Source organism: Pogona vitticeps, chromosome 2 (genome assembly GCF_051106095.1).
Source record: "Pogona vitticeps strain Pit_001003342236 chromosome 2, PviZW2.1, whole genome shotgun sequence".
NCBI classification, from domain to species: Eukaryota; Metazoa; Chordata; class Lepidosauria; order Squamata; family Agamidae; genus Pogona; species Pogona vitticeps.
The window spans coordinates 184,014,745-184,035,405 of NC_135784.1; the positions used below are offsets into that span (position 1 = coordinate 184,014,745).

Genomic DNA, 20,661 nt, shown 5'->3' on the forward strand with positions numbered 1-20,661 from the left:
TTATGCACTTAGGAAAAACTAAGCATGCAATTACAAGATGGGGGAATATTTGGCTCAGTAATACTGTGAGTGAGAAGAATCTTGGAATTGTTGTAGATCACAAGCTGAATACAAGTCAACAGCGCGACGTGGCTGCAAAAAAAGCCAATGCTATTTAGGATGCATTAACAGAAGGATACTCTCAAATTCCCATGAAGTACTAGTTCTCCTCTATTCAGCACTGGTTAGGCCTCATCTTGATCACCGTGTCTAGTTCTGGACACTGCGCTTTAAAGATGCCAACAAACTGGAACAAGTTCAGAGGAGGGCAACAAGGATGATCAGGGGACTGGAAACCAAGCCTTGTGAAGAAAGACTAAAAGAACCAGGCATGTTTAGCCTTGAAAAATGAAGATTGGGGGGGGGGGGGGGAGAGATAGAATCACACTTTTCAAATGCTTAAAAGAAAGTCACATATAGAGGAGGGGCAGGATCTGTTTTCAACCATGCCAGAGTGCAGGGCACGTAATAATGGTCTCACGGAAAGCCAGATCTCAGTTGATTGTCAGGAAAAGCTTCCTAATTGTTACAGCAGTACGACAGTTACCTCGGAGGTGGTGAGCACTCCAGGACTGGAGACATTCAAGAGAAAACTGGACAACCCTCTGTCAGCTCTGTTTTGATTTGAATTCCTGCCTTGAGCAGGTGGTTGGACTCAATGGCATTATAGGCCCTTTACAAGCCCATTCTTCTATGATTTTAAGAGTACGTTAGAGGTGAACTGGTAGCACGCTTTGCGGCAAAAATCAGGTAAGGAGAGCAAAGGAAACCTGCTAGTGTTGGGCCTTCTCCGGGTCAGCTGTATGTCACAAGAATCGCTCTAAGGTAAACGGTTGTTTCAGGCCAGTCCCCAAATACCCTCACCTGGCAGTCCATCTGCAGAATGTGGAGGGCTGTTGCCTGATGATCATGCCGGGCAAAGAGATCCTTCAGGCGCTTGAGGGTACTGGGCTCCAGGGGCTTGTTGTCAGGGGCCAAGAGGAGTGAACGGAAGTGCCGAGGCTGAAAGGAGGAAGCTGTCTCCAGTAGAGGCCTCTCAAAGCCTGAGTCCTCCTCTGCCTCCGCCAAGTGGGGAAGAGGAGAGGGTACGTCCTCAGCATCTAGGAATCCAAAGGCCGTCTCTGTCATGTGAGCCCGAGCCCGAGACCTCTCCTCCGTCCGCAGGCGCTCCACGTGGCTTCGTGGGCCTTCAGGAGGCTTGGGAACCAGTTCGCAGTAGTCGCTTGCCAGCATGGATGGGGCCCTCAGAGGCTTGGGTGGAGCTTTGGAGTGGAGCCGCCCCTCAGAGCCACTCAATGTCAGGCCTTCTCCCAGGGGCTGAGACAATGGGGCATTTGCTCGAAGGACAGGGTCACTGCCTGTGCGGAAGGCAGGGGACAAGGGAGGAAGCTGGCTCCTGTTGTGAGCTCCAGGTGAAATGTCCGGGCTACCTAAGGAGAGAAGAAAGAACGGGAACTAATCTGCAGGGCAACACTGGAATTGTCCAAGTGGCAACCATCCCAGATCAAAACCCCACCAATTCAGGTGATCAAAGCAAACACATTTTTAGATCAAGTAATGGTGCTGTTGTCATACACCCCTTCTGTTGTCAGACAGACAAAAAAATGACCATGTGATACATTCATATTAAACAAAGTTCTAGGTTAGGCAATACCTGTAATGTATCACTGAACAGCTACAAATCAAGGAAGCTAATGCTACAGATCTTTTCATCAGGCAAAGAAAGTATTTTAGACAGGAAGCTTGAAAACTGGGAATGTGTAATCTGGTATTGTCTTCTGCCTTCCTTGTAGTCTAACTACATGAGTTATGGCCATCACTTCCAGCCCAATTTTTGACCTCTCTCCTTCGAGTCCAAAGGTGTATATCTTTGCTTGATGAAGCGATATATAAAATTCAACATCTCACTTTAATTATAACCTTAATAGTGATTCAGTAACAATCTGCCTAACCCGGAATTTTACTCTTCCATTTAATCAGCCTTCCCCAGTCTGGTTACCAACAGATTTTCTGGAATACAAATCCCATTATCAGCTTAGGTTTAACACACATTGCATTTGCTGCCTGCTTCCACACCACTGAGCCTTGTAAGTTCATTCCTGAGATAGAGTAATGGTCATAACTGTGGTTGGTGAACTCAGCGTAATAGCAAAACAACATGAAAACAATGATGTGCAAAACTTCCACAATCCATGGTTTGATATTGGCCTCTGGCAGCTCCCTGAAAATTATGATTAAAGCAATGACATAGGTACAGATGAGAAACAGACTGTGGTTTTGCTTGGTTTCTGAGTGAAGCCACCACTTGCAAGCTTCTAGAGCCATCCAAAAAGTATTTGAAAAACACGAACTTTTCAAGTCAAAACCATTAATTAAAAACCTAAGAATTGGAGGGGCCAATTTCTACTTCAGAGTACTTGTTGCGCCTTCCTTATCAAAGTGAGAAATACTAGTCATGCTGATTTTTACACCCCTTGCTGTAGCTCGCAGCTTTTCTCCTCTCACCTCCATAGTCTATTGATATTTTGCTCTGTTTTGGGTAGATACCAGGAATAAATGGGTGGGGGGAAAAAAGACCCTTCAGGAATAATGAGTCAATGGAACAATCTGCCCTGCAAAGATGTCAATATTTCTGTTGAGAGGCTTTAGGAAAATACAGAAACCTGAATCTTTGAAGCCTAGCTATGATTTTATTTGCAGATAAAGGAGAAGCTGACCTCTTACCAGTTTCCTGGCTTGTCGCCAAGCAGCACGTTTTTAAGTCTGTCCTTCCTGTAACACTTACCTGTCAGTAAATTGCTGTCTGATTGGGCACTGTACAAGGAAGGTCTCCGGCCCAGCTGGTCCAGGCTACTGGGGTCACTCCCACTTCGATCTTTTGTTCTGTGGCAGAGAGAAGAACCAGAAGAGGGAACTGATTGATCCATTCCTGTCCACAAACCCTGTTTTTCAAACTTCTACAAAACCTGTTTTTCAAACCTCTACAGAAAAGCCAGTTGAAGCGGGGGGGAGGGGAGCAATCAGACTTTCCTGAAGCTCACAAGTGAGTGGCCTACTTATGACCCTTCAGGGGCCAAATTGCAAGTAAGTCCCACTCACAGGTTCATCTGTCTCTCAGACTGTGACTGCGTAAGGCTATCAGTGGCTATGAGTCACAGAGCTGTTTATTGCTGCCAGCGCCAGACGTAGCAGGGTAGAATCAAGAGGGTTCAGTTGCACCCCAGGTCCTGCTGACAAGCTTCCCAGAGGTACCCACCTCTCTTTGAGAAAATGCTCGACTAAACAGGTCTGATCCAGCAGGGCTCTTCTTGCATCCTTCACCTCCCTGAAATGATTGCCTATGGTACCTCCTCACGGTCTAGTATTAGAGCTGAAGGAGACCTAGGATTTACAGGTCTCAGTATTTCAGCTATGTTGGCCTTCAAAGCACAATAAAGTCACAGCATCTCCAACCCCACGCGTCCTTTCTTAAGCCCGAAGCTGTCTCTGCAAGCCCACCTATGGCTCCACTGAGACTCTTTGCTCACCGGAGCAGGCCCCCTTCTCCCATTTCCTCTCCAGCGGTAGCTGCACGAAAGCTGCCCCTACGTGCCGCCCCATCTTCCTTTGTCCGGCCAGGGGGTTGCCCCGTGTCACTACAGCGCTCCTTAATCCAGCGGAGGGGCACGTTCCTGTTGACCGGCCGGGACACCACAGCGCCAGAGACCTCCGAAATGGCCTTCCGGTTGCCCACGTAGAAGCGCACCAGAGCAGGCACGCTGTCAAACTGCTCCTGCTCAAACTGGAAGAGAGTGCGGGAATAGCCCTTTCGGGGGCGCAGGACCACCCGGATGATCTTGAAGTGCAAGGCTTGGCCTCTCCAGGAGCACGACAGGACGAAGTCACCGGGGCTGGACCGCGAGTCACGGATCAGGAAGTCTCCATCCTCCTGCAGGAGGGATTCTGCCTCCTAAGTCCCGGAGGAGAAAGAGAAAAGGATGGGCTTTATTCACTGAGGGGGACGACAGACGAAACAGTCCTCACCACGGGAGATGCCTGTAACGCCTCACAGAGGGAAAAGAACTCAGACTTCAGTGGAAAGACATGGAGAATCATTTAGCATTACCAGAGGAAGAGGAAGATTTCTGTCCTGTGACAGCCTTCTCCTTCCTGGGTTAGCTACAAATCTTTCAGCCGGTGTGACAGGCAAACTTTGTCCTCAATCTATAACAAAGGTAGCAGCACACAGGAAGAAAGAGGGTGATTTTAGAAAACCATGTGGCAATTTCTGCTTCTACTGAAGTGGAAAGGGGGGGAGGTTTAGAACATCTTTGGAGGAACAAACCCATCCCGGTCTATGGTTTGTTCCTCACCTCCTACTTCACCATCTAGTATGCTTAAACCTCCTACTCAGATGGTTCCCCTAATTCAGTGGTTCTTAACCTTGGATTACTCAGGTGTTTTTGAACTGCAACTCCCAGAAACCCCATCCAGCACATCTGGTGGTGAAGGCTTCTGGGAGTTGCAGTCTGAAAACACCTGAGCAACCCAAGGTTAAGAACCACTGCCCTAATTAATACTAATAGAACCTGTAAAAGGGACAGAGGATCAAGAGAGTTTTACAAAAGACAGTTTCATTCTGGGTAGGAAAAGCACTACAAACACCATTATCTCTGAGTGGATTACAATTGGGGAAGCAAACTCTTCAGTCCGCATCAAGAACAGTTCCACGTTTCCAAGATGTTATAAATAATTCCTTGCCCTTTTTCCTTCCGACACTCTCTGTAGCCTCTTACCTGCCGTGGCAGGCACCCATGGTACCAGGCATGGCTACGTAGCTCCTCAGTGCTTAGTTTTAATTCCTCCTCCAGTTCCTTCTTTAGTTTCTCACTGGGTAATTCCATGGCCTTCTGGAGAAACTGAAAAAAAGAAAAAGAAAAAGAAGTCAGTGGCAATATCAGGGCTCTGTGGTGTCTCTCCTGTGTCTGTTCTAAACGTCGTGTCCTCTTGGCACACATGGTCTAATTTGGAAAATCCAAGAAGCAGAGTAGGAGGAAGGTGCTAAAGAAGCACATCACACAAAGCCTGAAAGATCTCCACAGAAAGAAATGCCTACAGGCAAAGAAAAATATCACAACATGTATCAATACACTACACAACCTTTAGGGCTTTTCCTAAACACTTCAGCACCAAAGCGCCAGGCAAGCGTAACTGTTAAAAGGCATGCCCTCCACATATATTTCACTTTGACAATATGCACATGCTATCCTGCATTGTGTTAGTTCCAATTTCAATGTTGTCTTGCAGCTGGATACCTGTCAGTGGCAGAGTAGTGGATCTGTGACCCAGACCTTTCCCTTCAGTGAAACGGAAACATGGAGTCCATGCAGCTGAAGTTACTACTCCATGTCGCAAGGACCAAACTGGCAACCAATACAATACAAATAGAATGACTGGAACTTAAGAGATGTTACAGGCCATCAGTGCTGGTGGCACATACCAAATGCAAATGCCCGGGATTTTACAGAGAGTGCTAAGGTAGAGCTCTTAAAATCCCCTGGATGCCTTCAACATCTTCTGCAACATTGCAAGAGATCAAAGAGCTATATTTTCTAAATTACAGCTGCTCCTTCCAAATGTTTTGGTCTGGGACAAGGTGAGAACAACACCCGCAAGGGTAAAGCTAGGGCAGCTCTTTGCCTAGTATGGAGTTAACCATTAGCACAACAGAATGGCCAGGGGGTGGAGGGCTGCTAAAAAGCTGCACAGTCTTCAAAATCTGCTATTGACAGGGGAAGAAACGCAAGCTAAAGGGCAAGGAAAGAATGCTCTGTCCCAACAAGGCAGTTAACATTTTCCAGCTAAAGACGCCTTCCACCTAAAGCCATACTGCCACATCAACAGCAGCAGCACTGTTCATATGAATCTGAAACAGTCAGGCAGTTCTGATTTAAAAGGGTAGTGGTGGGTGGTTTGTGCAAGCAGAATAGTGCCATCACATTAATGAAGTAGTATATAAATTAATGAAAGGAATAAATCTAAATCACCTGGATCTTCCTTTACCAAAAGTCTTCTAACATTCTTACTCTAAGTGGCATTCTAACAAGGTACCCATCCACACAATCATATTAGTCAGCTATCCATTCCTTTTTAAAATGATGTTTCTTCCTTTTTGCAATGAAACAACTGTGTTGGAAAACTCAAGTCCAGTCCCATCCCCAAACCAATAATGTAACTGAATAGTATTTGTAGAATTTTTATTCTCACATTTGAAAAGAACTAAGGAAACACTAATGAGAACCAGCGGACTATGATTTGCAGATTCTGGCTTGCATGCTTTCTTCCTCCCTCCCAAAGAAAGGGAAAAGGCTTTCAGAGTCCAAAGGGGCACAGTAATGACGTACACCAGAAATTCAAAGCCTTATTGCTCTGAGGGGTGACCTAAGACAGTCGTCCTCAACTTTGGGCCTCCAGATGTTCTTGGACTACAACTCCCAGAAACCTTCACCACCACCTCTGCTAACCAGGATTTCTGGGAATTGAAGTACAAGAACATCTGGAGGCCCAAGACTGAGGACCACTGACCTAAGAGAGGGGGGTCAGATGCCAGATAATGTCAGCAGCACAGCCAGTAGTATGAGAATGTGTTAATAACATCTGGAGAGCGGCAGTTGCTCTCCATAATCCAGATGTTGAAGAATGGACAACAGGGAATTCGAAGCACAATGAAGAAATGTAAGGGCAATATAGTAGTTTACACACCCAAGTTTTCTTTGAATTCTGACTGAAATTCCATAGATCAGCAACTATTTTTAGTTACAAAGGCAACTGAAATATGTACATCCAAAATATATAACATTACTATTGCTTCAGAGTTCCAGCACCTTCCCTTTAAGAGCAAGGTGACAGCTTTCGTTGGGGTTAAGTGCAGCTTTTGAAATAGTGCCCGCTCCCCACAAGCTAAGAGCAGCTTGGGAGGACACAGTAGCAAGTGCCACCGCTGAAATGGAAACGGCATGACCAAAACGGCTAATTAGTTGTTTTTTATATATATAAAAAAGTTTTTTAAAAATAGATTATAGTATTTCAGCATTTTAATAGTCTAAAAATATTTGAAAGTTACTGCCATAAGTAAAAATGATATGTACTATGGAAATGCAAGTGAATATATGGAAACATCCAAAGAAGTAGCTTGGTTAGTCTGCCTCAGTATGTTGAAGAATGAAGGGGGGGGCAGAGGCAAAATAATGTGGCACAATAATGTGGCACTTTAAAGGCTAATAATTTTTCTTCTCTTTGAGGAAGAGGACTTTGATCCACAAAAGCTCGAACTTTTAAAGGGCTACAATAATTTTGCCTTTTTCTCTTTTTGTCTTTTGTCAACCTATGGAAATATGTACAAAATACATACATTTAATAGACTGTTGTTAATAGACGAAAACAGCCAACACTTGCTGGAGTTTTGTTGTTATGATGATCTCTGTGCATCAGCAACAAATTATTTATTAATATGAAGCTTCAACACAAAGTCTCTTGGAGACATCCAAGATTGAAGCATTGGCATCAGCTCGATTTGATCCTCACTAGATGCTCTAGCCTCTGTAGTATTATGATCACACACAGTTATCAGGGCGCTGATTGCGATACTGATCACTCCCTGGTGTGTAGCAGAGTTAAACTGCGAATAAAGAGATTGCATCACATGAAAAAGGAAGGAAGACCACGTATTGACATCAGCAAGACTCGCAATCAGAGAAAACTGGAGGAATTTGCTCAAGTGCTTGAGGAAACTCTTCCAGGACCAGCTGATGCAAATGCACCTGAACGATGGGAACATTTCAAGAATGCTGTTTATAACACTGCCTTGTCCACATTTGGCAAGAAGACCAAAAAGACAGCAGACTGGTTTGAAGCCCATTTGGAGGAACTGATGCCAGCCATTGAGAATAAGAGGAGAGCTCTAGCAGCATACAAAGCCTGTCCTAGTGAGTATAACTTGCTGGTTCTTCGAGTTGCTCGTGGCAAAGTCCAACAGACTGCCAGGAGATGTTCTAACTAATATTGGCTTCAGCTCTGCTCTCAGATACAGATAGCAGTGGACACAGGTAACACCGAGGGAGTGTATGACGGTATCAAGCAGGCTTTAGGTCCAATACAAAGAAATCTGCTCCTTTGAAACCTGCTACAGGTGTGATCATCCAGGACCGAGCACAGCAGATGGAGCTATATTCTATAGAGAATTTAGTAACCAAAAAAGCCTTAAATAACATTGAGTGTCTGCCTGTCTTGGAAGAGTTGGACAGCAAACCAACTTAAGCAGAAATAAAAGCGGCCTTGGATTCCCTCACCTCCAGCAAGGCATCTGGAAAGGATAACATCCCTGCTGAAGTGCTGAATTGCTGTAAAGAGATCACCACCACTGAGCTGTATGAAATCTTTTGTCTTTGCTGGGGGAAAGGTGGAGTACCACAGGATATGAAGGATGCAAAAATCATCACATTGTACAAGAACAAAGGAGACAGGGGCAACTGCAATAACTACTGTGGCATCTCTCTTCTCAGTGTTGTAGGGAAGCTGCTTGCCCGTGTTGTGCTGAAGAAGCTTCAGGTGCTTGCAGACAGAGTCTATCCTGAATCACAGTGTGGACTTCAAGCTAATAGATCCAACATTGACATGGTATTTTCCCTCAGACAGTTGCAGGAGAAATGTAGGGAACAATGACAGCCACTCTTTGTGGTCTTCATAGATCTTACAAAGGCCTTTGATTTGGTTCGTAGGGACGACCTTTTTAAAATATTTCCCAGGCTTGGTTGTTCACCCTGACTCCTTAACATCATCAGGCCCTTTCATGAGGAAATGAAGGGCACTGTTGTTTTTCATGATTCAACATTAGAGGTGGGGGAATACAAATATCCCCACACAAGCGGAAATGAGGAGGGTCTGGCCCCATGGGGCCAGACTGTCCACTTGCGATCTGGCCGCTGCTGCTGGCTCCGCAGAGCCTTCTTATGGCGCTGTTGTCTGCAAAGGATTAGCTACTCTGCGACCTAGCAGAGAGGCTTGTCATCCCACCTCCTGCCAGGAGTGGGTAATTGATTGCAGACAACAGCACGATAGAAAAGTTCTGTGGAGGCGGTGGCAGCAGAGAAATCATGAGTGGTTCTTTCCACCTCTGCGGGAATATTCGTATACAAATACCCCCATCTCTACTCAACATCAGATCCCTTTGACATCCAAAGTGGAGTGAAACAGGGCTGCATCCTCACTCCGACCCTGTTTGGGATCTTTTTTTGCTGCCATGCTGAAGCACGCTTTTGGAACTGCAACAGAAGGTGTCCATCTCCGGACTAGATCAGATGGAAAGCTCTTTAATCTCTCTAGATTGAAAGCGAAGACCAAAGTCCAGCTGAATTGCATGCGGGACTTCCTCTTTGCCAATGATGCAGCTGTTTTCACCCATTCTGCTGAAGACCTCCAACAACTCATGAATCGTTTTAGCAAGGCCTGCCAAGACTTTGGATTAACAATCAGCCTGAAGAAAACACAAGTCATGCGCCAGGGCATGGACTCCCCTCCAGATGTCGAGCTGGATAAACGCATTGGCAAAGCAGCTACCATGTTCTCTAGACTCACAAAGAGAGTAGGGTTTAACAAAAAGCTGATGTCATATACCAAGATCCAGGTCTATAGCGCTTGTATCCTGAGTACATTCCTGTACTGTATATGCTTTGTCTCTGACGTATTTTTGGTATCACCTGGCAGGACAAAGTTCCAAATACAGTAGTCCTAGAACGAGCTGGAATTTTTAGCATGTATATATTGCTGAAATAGCAACATCTATGTTGGCTTGGAAATGTCGTGAGAATGGCTGACAGTCAGATTCCAAAAGATCTCCTATATGGAGAATTAGCGCAAGGAAAGCGCCCCAGCTGCAAGTGGGATCTAAAGGCCTTAGGAATGGACCCCAACAGATGGGAAACCTTAACATCTGAGCATCAGCCTGGAGGCAGGCGGTACAGCATGGCCTCTCCCAATTTGAAGAGACACTTGTTCAGCAGGCCGAGGCAAAGAGGCAGTCCCAAAACCAGCAAAATCAGGGAGCTGGACGGGGGATAGATTGTCTTCAGTGTGGAAGGGATTGTCACTCTCGAATTGGCCTTCTCTGCCACACTAGACGCTGTTCCAAGATCTCTATTCAGAGCATGTTACCATAGGCTCTCGAGACTAAAGGATGCCTACTACTAATAGACTGTTGTTAATATATTTACATCAGTGTAGATAGAACCAAAATATAATTTCATCCTATGCAATTTTAAAAACATCCTTTATGTCACTAAAGATTATTTATTTCTTACCTAAAATTTTGTAATGAATATTACTTCCTAACCCCAAACATTCACACATATGAACAAGATGCCTAGAATTTAAAGCCAGTATCCTTTTACAAGCACAGAGCTCTGAGGTCACGTGACCAGAACCCCATCAGATCACTACTGCAGCTTCCGTCCACAAATGAAGATCCAGAAGTGTTCAACTCAAAGTGAAAAGAATACTGAACCAAAATCTCCATGTTTATTTCACAAAATATTGCTCTTTCTCTGACAACAAAATGTATTCCTTCAGCCTAATCTGTTAAAAAATAAGACGTCGTTGACCATTTCAGGCCCATTTGTGGTGGCAGCCAATCCTGGCTGGTTTCACTCTCCCTACTACTGATCTTCATAGAAACATTACAGTAAAATCCAGATAGATCTTAAAATAGAACTCAGCATGTTTTTGCTTTTACTGTGGATTAAGACCTATTGTCTCTTCTTCATCTTCACACTGGAGTTAGTTGCCTTCACTTCTCAATTTCATGTTCAGTTTTATTTCAAACATCCTGCATGCATTTCATTTTCACTTGAGCATATATAATGCATTGGGTTGCCTTGGTTTCCCTAATTGGGAGAAAGGTGGCTTAAAGGTGGCCTATTAAAAAAAATTAAAAAAATAAGATTTTGTTCTCTTACACACATACAAATCTTCCAGCTGATCAACACAGTATACATATGGTTTCATGCCAAACCAAAGGAAGTAGCTTTAAGTGAGTTTGATCCTGAAGAGAGAAAAAGCTTCAGTAGGATGAGAGCACGTGCTGATGTTCCCATCGGGTGCGGGAATGGAACAGTTAAATCTGAACCATGAAGATGAGTTATTTTTATTGTTATTTTACAACAAATTAATCAGAGCTTTTGCTGGATTTTCCTTGGTGTGTGTGTGTGTGTGTGTGTGTGTGTGTGTGTGTGTGTGTGTGTGTGTGTGTAAAATAAATAGAAGAATGAAGGTGTAACATACCTTCTTAAGGAAAAGAAACCCTTCCCAGCAACACATGTCTCCCTTTGTCGCCTCAGTGACCAATTATAGTTTTGCACATAACAGGAACAGGACTTCTGAACAGCCTTCAAATGGTGCTTTCTCATGTGCCTCCAGTTCTGTAACTTAGAAGGGAACGCTCCCTTTTAAAGGGACAGGAAAGATGATGACAAGAGTTAGCAGCATGGGAGGAAACTGATGTCACAAAAATGTGTCAGGGGTGGGAAGCAGAAGTTCTGTCTGAACTCCCTAACCCTAAGCGAAACATACTGCAACTGGCTGAAACATTGTTCCACAGAGTCTGCAAGTTCTCAAATCAATTGAGAGAGGTTTGGAATAGACAGATGCGAAGATGTATGAATTGTTTTCTTGCAGTCTTAGTCCATAATGATGGTTGAAGAGTGGACGCTTTGGACTGATCTGATTCAGCAACACTGGCTTCAGCCAAGCTAAACTCACAGGTCTGAGGACATCATGTTGGAATGTTTGGGACAGAACAACTGGATTAAACAGGTTTGGCACTGACTGACTGCTTAGTTAACAAAAATTCAAGAGAGAAAATGGAGAAGCGATGCTTCTGATCTGCACTAAAAGAGTGACTACATGGACAAATACCATGGGATTTGCTCCGCTTATAAAACAGATTCATCTTGTTTTTTTCACTGTCTACATGATGTATACGGCAGATTCAAATTAGTCCAGCCTATTTGCTGCCAAACCAGCTTTTTTTCCTCTGCCTCTAGATGGCTACACATTTTTCATGACAGGGGGATTCAATTGGACTTTTTCCATGCAGACATTGTTGTAAAGATGGAGGTGTGTGTCAGTTTGTAGCATCAGCACTCACCTATCTCCACAAAGCCTCTCCTCCCCCAAGCAACTTCTTTTTTCAAAAAGCAGCTTCCCGCCCAGGTTGGCGAGATGTGAAGGAGGAGGACAACATACAAAAGCAAAGCACCCATGAGTAAGGCTTAATGTGAAGCTTGCTTTCTCATTTAAACCTTTAAAAAATCTATCCAAAATATTAAAAATGTAATTCTTAGCATCAGAATACAGAAAATCAGAAGTTTGAACAGTAATTTAAAAAAATCCTTCCCTTACTTTCACATAACACATGCAGAGATTACTGATCACTAGTGACATGTAATTTTAACCTAGTTTAAACTATCATATTTTTCCATGTATAAGACCATACTTTTGTCTACAATCTTACACAGAGGTAAGCTGAGGAGAAGAAACAAGTGGAGGGGAAAGCAGGGATCAAAGTGATCCTGCAGGGCTTTGATCCCTGCTTTCCCCTCCACTTGCTAAGCCTTAGCAGAAGGAACGCAGGGATCAAAAGTGCTGCAGGATCACTTTGATCCCTGCTTTTCCCTCTGCTTGCTAAGTCCCATGGGGCTTAGCAAAAGGAGGGGGGAAGGATCAAAGCAATCCTGTGGCTGTATAAGGGGGAAAGGGATCATAATGATTGTGCAGTCATGGAATTGCTTTGATCCCTTTCCCCCTCCTTTTGCTAAGCCATGCGGGGCTTAGCACAAAGAGAGAAAGCAGGGATCAAAGCCATCCTGCAGCACTTTGATCCTTTTTACCCTACATTTGCTGAGCCCAACTTAGATTTCTTAATGTTGGGTTAGAAAAGGGGGTCATCTTATATATGGGGGCATCTTATGCACAGAAAAATATGGTAGTTTAAGTCACCCAAGATCAGTAATGAGTTACTTGAGAGTAAGAAAAGGTAGTAACTGATGAGTGGTTGGAAAGACGTGATCATGAATGGAATCATTCTGAGTTGTGAATCATAATGCATTTTGCAAAATTACTGTTCAAATGTTGGATATTCTTTATTTTGACACTATGAAGCTGCACATCTAAGAATCCTACCCCATGCAGGGAATTTCTGAGACAGTTCAGTTGGGATTTCAGTTGCTTCACTCCGATCCTCAGGTAAAGTCTCACTGCACTGCACTGGTGTTCCCATGGAGGCAACATTTTCCTCGGCTCTCACCTGAACCTCCTCCTGCTATGGGGTACAGGTCTCCTCTGGGATGCAAACCATTAAAGGACCAGCAGAAGGGGCCAGGAAGGAAGGGCACTGTGAGCGGGAATGTGACTTGCATTGCAACACGCATGAATTGATTTGCGAGTTCATGAATGGTGAATTCGCAAATCAATCCACAGTCCCTCTGTGGGCACTGTTTGCAATTTCAGATGTAATACAAGCTGTGAATCAAATCATAGCAAAGCCAAAACATTTTGATTCAGCTCTCCAATGTAGCCTAACATGCTTTGATATCAGAAAAAAGTTACTCAGTTGTCTTTTCACTGATAGGCAGGTCAGGTGTAAACACAGGAAGCCCAGGTGGTGCCTCCCACCCAACAAACATGCATGCACTGCAATACACCCACATCTCTTTTACACAAATACAGACAGAGAGCTAACTTTATTACAGCCAGGCTACTGATAATTCCCTGGGGTAACCAGGCCAACCGGAATCAACACAGAGAGAAATTAAATGAGCCATACAATAGACAGGAAATGTTCACTGCCCAGCGCTGCTCGACCTCCCTCTAACTTTTGGAGCTTTAGATCTTGTTCCCAGAATGGGAGCCACGGCACGAAGCCAGGGTTTCCTTGAAATCCCATCCCATTGTGCCAAAATGCAGAGGCCTAGAGCTAAGAGCACATGATACCTGCCTCGGCCCTGCCCATAAGAGGTAGAGAGAGTTGAGGGTATTTCTGCCTGTAGCACATAATGGAATCACAAGTGTTATAGTGTACAGTATATAGATTTCAGTGGCCATCCCTACATGTGTTACAGAATATTAAAAAAGTTTTAAAAAATATCCTGACTTCTCCTGCTTCCAGAATGCTCTGCTGTGTGCAGTCATATAAATAATGCACGGTGCCAACTCAAGAGGATGGGGGTGGAATATCCTCTGATCTGCTACCACAAGATCCCCCAATGTTGTGGCTTCCTCCTACATTTTTTAAAATGGCAAAAAACAGTGCAAGGGGAGGAAAATTGCAAAAGAGGAAAAGGAAAATCTGAATGAATCAAGAAATTGACAAACTAACAGTAAGGAGAAAGTGACAAGACAACAGGAGAGAGAAAACAAAAAAATCATTGTGGTGTTCACTCCTCATGGCCCTTGCCTGACTCTCCAAACACAGAGCACACTAATCATAGGTAACTTCTACAGGTTTATTTATCATCAATCTCAACCTTCTATTTGTCATAACAGTTCTTATTCACTCTTCACTCTAATCACACCTCAGATCTCCCAAATACCACACTCAATCTCTCCACCCTCTCACTCGACTCTGACTGACTGACTGTTCACTCTCTGACTCCGCCTCTTTATTACATATCTCTCAGCTCCGCCTCTCAGCAACATTAGCCTGCAACATGAATATGCATGACTACTTAACATAAAAAGGGTGAACACTACAATGATCATTGTTCTTTCATAAAGGATTGTTAAGAAAAGACTCCCTGTGTAACTGAGCAGCTGTTCCCGATTGTAACTGAGTTTTGCATAATACTGGGGGGTTAGTAAGTTCTAAAGCTATCAAAAATGGCCATATCTCACCCACTTATAGTTATGGGCTGCCTGTATTAGTAGTGGTTTGAATTAAAGGATCGTGCAGATCTCTTCCAACATATCATGCAGAGGAGCCAGGGCTTGTAGGGTCAAAGATTCAAGACTTTCTAATCATTGGGAACTATGAAACTTATCTGCCATCCCCCTCAGGCTCCCCTGTTCTCACTAAGGTCAGCTGCAACTCTCACAGAAGAGAAATTGTTTTTTTCTAGGCACACTATAATATCTTTGATGTAATACAAAGTATATGAGGGTGATTTAGTCTTGAATGGACATTGAGAGCAATTAGTTTTACAAAAGACTTGTCCCTCCTTTTTTTTATATATGGGCTGATACAGCTACTGTATCTGTACAATATTTCCTTCTCTTTGTGGGGATAGAGATAGAGATGGGGGCTATGAAGACATATCAAATTAAGTACTTCACCACAGCTTCCAGCCTTACTATTCCAGATACAAGAGAGACAAGAAGTCTGGCTTTAAAACAAGAAGATCTAATTTTCATTTTACATGATAGAACATGTGAGAATAAATCCATCAGGAACTGATGGAGACCATTTTTAGAAGCGAAAGGCTTTACCATAAGAGAAGGTGACTTTGAATTAGAGGATGAGAGAATGGAGACAAAGTGCACATTGCACAAACAAATTTTGATCTCTACAGCTCACTGTTGGTTGTGTCTCCAAATTTCTCCCTAGCCAAGCTCAAGTTAGTAAGGCTGTGGCCTAATCTTTCTCTACAAGCTTCTTTTGAGAGACGCTGAATCCAAGTCATGAGACATGAGTTTTCTTCAAGGATTTTACAGTTCTGAAGGGTATGGAACTAAACTAACACTGACTAACAGTGCCTCAAAGGAGTTTGGAAAGGCAGCATAACACAACAGAGACCACAGACCTGCACTGTCTCTGCTTCTGTTTTGCATTAAGCTAGCTATTGAAAGAGAGTGAGAGAGAGAGAGTGTGTGTGTGTGTGTAGAACATACCAAGCCACCCAGTCTGTGTGCGTGTTCTGTGCCATTAAGTTGGAACTGACTTAATAGGCTTTCAAGGTAAGTGAGATATTTAAGGAATGGTTTTACCAGTTCCAGTCCGCTTATGAGTTTCCATGGATGAACATGGATTTGAACCCTGTTCTCCAGCGTCTTAGTCACTCTATCTACTACAGCATACTGGAAAACCAGACTACATTCCACTAAAGCAGTGGTTTTCAACCTTGGGTCCCCAGATGTTCTTGAAAAAAGAACTCCCAGAAGCCTTCACCATTAGCTATGCTGGCTAAGATTTCTGGGAGTTGTAGTCCAACAACATCTGGGGAATCAAGGTTGGGAATTACTGTGTTAAAGGGATGAAAAAGAAGAAACCAATTAACTTGTAGGTATTGAAAATAGTAGCTGAACCACAAGTTGCTAGAATGAAGCCCAGCATCTTCGTTAAACAAGATCAATTGGGAAAGAGCCTTTTTATGATTAGGAAAAGCATAAATGTATATAAGGATACTGTAGCGGAATCCAAAAAGGTGATGCCATTCCTGCCTGTCCATCACAGCAGCTAAGGGGGAGGAGCCAAGGATAGAGCAGGAGGGGCGGAGCTGGAGTGACAGTTAGAGGGAGCTGAAGAGACAGTAAGGGACAGTTGGAGTTACGGAGAGGCAGAAAGAGTCAGGGACCAGAAGATGTATAGAGAGTGTTAGGGTTTAGGAATAGATCAAAAGGGTTTAGGAAAGGAAATTAAAAGTAAAACACATGGAACCAGCAGGAATGAACATATAAGCATAACAAGAGAGATATAAAATTAATAGTAAAGTGATTGACTGCATGATCCTAAAAGTATTAACACCTGAACCAACTCATATATGATTTTCCTGTTGAATAATAATAAAAGAATACTTAATCATAAACCCTGCTTCCTAAAGTATGGGGTTTTGGGGTGGCAGCTCCTGTGTGGGACTTGAAGTGGTATTAGAGAATTCTTGGTGGCAGCGAAAAGGGCGTGTGTTCCTTTGTGAGGCCGAAGGAAATAGGGGCAACAAAGGGTTGATCACCACAGATACTGTTATGCAGAAGGAAGAAAAAAGCCACCAATATTCTGCCTTCTTCAAACTCACCTGGCACTCAGTAAGTTGTTAATCTTTTCATATCCTTCCTATTTGAAATCATCTTCTGATGTCAGATGTTGTGTTACTTTATATTAGAATGGGGATAGGAATCAATCCAAGACCTAGAGCAAGACTAAGCTCTCTGAAACAGCAACTTGTTATATACAAGAGTGGTTCGAAAGCATGCAAATGCAAGTAGATAAATAGGGACCACCTCAGTGGGAAGGTAACAGCGTTCCGTGTCTAAGTTGCACTGGCCATGTGACCACGGAAGATTTCCTCGGACAAACGCTGGCTCTATGGCTTGGAAACAGGGATGAGCACCGCCCCCTAGAGTTGAACATGACTGGACAAAAATTGTCAAGGGGAACCTTTACCTTTACCTTTTTACCTTATTACCAACCACAGTACCTTTGGTAGCTCATACACTTTATCATTGCCTGGCACACCATACAGAACTATACTCTTTTCAGAACCTGCTGACAAACCTCTTCTGTTCGCTGATACAAATACCCCATCTGCCGCACAAGGGATACTCTCATAATGCCCTTCATCTGCCAATAAGCACTAGAAATTTGGAAACACTCACTATAGTGCTGGAGATGCTGAAAGTCCTCTGTTTAAGTCAGCTACATTTAGTGGAGTATTCAGTCAGATGAGTGTAATGAAACCAGTTTTGAATGTAGACAATATCTCTGAATATTTTCATCAAATTAGCCAACACTGCATTAGGTGTATGACAATTTTTCAAGTTACTCAACACAGTTAAATTGTTTTCAAAGATTGCTAGTCCCACTGTGAAAGAATGCAGAACTATTCCGCAGGAATGGGATGACTCAAAAGCATTTGGAACAATCCTATCACCAGTGAAAGCACTAAAGCACTTCATCTATCAATACTGACACCTGCTGAAACATCACCAGTTTCCTCGATAGCAAAAGCAACATGCAAGTCCAATTAAAAATTGGCAGAGAAAGTTGGCAGAGAAATCTCCTCCAGTAGATTTAGAAAAATGCAAAGAATCTGACTTGGAGTGCATATGCATTTTGTGTAAGAACAGTTGTAGGGTGGTGGTAAGTATTACGTGCTTTTAAGTTGCATCTGATTTATAGCAAGCCTAATTGGGTTTTCAAGGTATGTGATATATTTAAGGAGTAGTATTAAGAGTGCCACTCTCCAGTCAGTTTCTAGGGTCATGCAGGAATATGAACCCAGGTCTTCTACATCATTGAATCCTCAGCACCACTGCAGGATTGGTACCTAGGATTGAGATGGACTTTAAGTACTTGATTTTAAATGCCTATAAAGAATTTCTGCAGTGCATCGCAGAAAAAAAAGTAAAAGAAATAGACCCATCAAGATACAGTGGGGTCTTGACTTAAGAACGGCTTGAGTTAAGAACATTTTGAGTTAAGAACCACTCTCATAGGAATATATTGACTTGACTTAAGTACTTAGATTTGAGTTAAGAACTGAAAAAAACCACGTGGGAGGCAGGGAAAGTGCAAAATGTGAACTTTCAGTTAACTGTTGGCCAGTGAAAAGGGTGCCTGTCTGCTTCCTCACTCCTCCCAGCGTTTAGAGAGTGGATTGGGAGACAGTCTTCAGACTGCCTGGTACTGTACTGCCTGGACTGTATTTTCCCTGCCTTCCCTGAACCTTTCTTGACCTAAGAAAAAAAGAAACAAAATATCCCCCTCTAGCAGTTGAAGGCAGAATAGCAGCTTCCCATTAGTTTCTATGGACGGAAAAGAGCAGATACGGATCAAATGGTTCTCAATGCATTCCTATGGGAAATGCAGATTTGACCTGAGAACTTTTTGACTTGAGAACCGCCTTCCAATACGGATTAAGTTCTCAAGTCAAGACCCCACTGTACTGGATAAAAATATACCAGCACTCTGGAGTGATGGCAGTGTGGACCAAACAGAATTGATACAATTTATGCAATGGTGAAAAATGTTACAAAATCTGCAGACAAAAAGCACTACTTTCTATAGGCGAATCAACTCTACATCCCTGGTTCAAAGGAGTGCTGGCTGCAGCTGAAAATGCCTGAAACAACAGAGTTGGATCCAAAGCAGCTGAATGTATCTTCATGCATGTTTCCTCCTTGATTACAGATGGAGCACCTTGGTCACAAGTGAGAAGCCAGGTTTATGAATTCTCTTTAAATCCAGAATAATAAATTAATTAATTTTTGTCTTTTTTACTAGAGGAGGTCTGCTGAATTTGTGGGGATTTGGTGAGTCAGTTCCTCCATAGCTTCCACTGATTCAATGAGTCTACTTTCAACTCACTACAGTAAGCAAAACGATCTCAGCCAAGATTTTTTGAAAATTGTTCAAGTTACTCTTGATATACAAATTCAATTTTTTTAAAAAAATATTGTAATAATTTATGGTCAGCAGGGACGACCTTTTAAAAATACTTCCCAAGATTGGATGTCCACCTCAACTCCTTAACATCATCAGGTCCTTTCATGAGGAAATGAAGGGCACTGTAGTTTTTTATGGCTCAACATCAGATCCCTTTGACATCCCAAGCAGAGTAAAACAGGGCTGTGTCTTCATGCCGACCCTGCTTGGGATCTTTTTTGCTGTCATGCAGAAGCACGCCTTTGGAACTGCAGCAGAAGGTGTCCATCTCTGGACTAGATCAGATGGAAAGCTCTTTAATCTCTCTAGATCGAGAGCGAAGACCAAAGTCCAGCTGAAATGCATGCGGGACTTCCTCCCTGCCTATGCTACAGCTATTGTCGCCCATTCTGCTGAAGAACTCCAACAACTCATGAAACGCCTGCCAAGACTTTGGATTAACAATCAGCCTGAAGAAAACACAAGCCATGCACCAGGGTGTGGATTCCCCTCCCTCTATTACCATTTCTACACAAGAATTGGAGGCTGTTCATGACTTTGGGTACCATGGCTCAATGATGTCTGACACACTCTCTCTAGCTGTTGAGCTGGATAAACGCATTGGCAAAGCAGCTACACTACCATGTTCTCTAGACTCACAAAGAGGCTATGGCTTAACCAAAAGCTGATGGCATATACCAAGATCCAAGTCTATAGAGCTTGTATCCTGAGTACACTCCTGTACTGCAGTGAGTCCTGGACCCCTTGTGCATGGCAGGAGAGGAAACTGAACACATTCCATATGCTTTGTCCCTGACACATTTTTGGCATCACCTGGCAGGACAAAGTTCCAAATAGCATAGTCCTAGAACGAGCTGGAATTTTTAGCATGTATATATTACTGAAACAGCAACATCTATGTTTGCTTGGGCATGTCATGAGAATGGCTGACAGCCAGATTCCAAAAGATCTCCTGTGTGGAGAATTAGTGCAGGGAAAGCACCCCAGAGGGAGACCACAGCTGCAATACAAGGATATCTGCAAGCGGGATCTGAAGGCCTTAGGTATGGACCTCAACAGACGGGAAACCTTGACATCTGAGTGTTCAGTCTGGAGGCAGGTGGTGCAGCATAGCCTCTCCCATTTTGAAGAGACACTTGTTCAGCAGGCTGAGGCAAAGAGGCAGTCCCGAAACCAGCAAAATCAGGGAGCTGGACAGGGGACAGATTGTACTTGTC

The 20,661-nt window shown here is 43.5% G+C and overlaps 1 protein-coding gene across 3 annotated transcripts in view; it reads right to left on the minus strand.

The window, feature by feature from the left end:
* Nucleotides 1–20,661, minus strand: part of SH2D3A (SH2 domain containing 3A) — a 53,329-nt gene that overhangs the window by 9,970 nt on the left and 22,698 nt on the right. For 2 of the 3 annotated variants that reach the window (XM_020791549.3, XM_020791550.3), the window contains exons 2-5: nucleotides 4,815–4,937; nucleotides 3,567–3,988; nucleotides 2,825–2,922; nucleotides 904–1,469 (exon numbers count right to left, since the gene is read on the minus strand). In XM_020791549.3, coding sequence (XP_020647208.3) covers nucleotides 904–1,469; nucleotides 2,825–2,922; nucleotides 3,567–3,988; nucleotides 4,815–4,922 — 1,194 coding nt within the window. In that variant the 5' untranslated portion in view covers nucleotides 4,923–4,937. Of the gene's footprint in view, nucleotides 1–903; nucleotides 1,470–2,824; nucleotides 2,923–3,566; nucleotides 3,989–4,814; nucleotides 4,938–11,352; nucleotides 11,501–20,661 lie in introns of those variants that run through there. The other variant, XM_020791548.3, reaches the window with a different exon arrangement.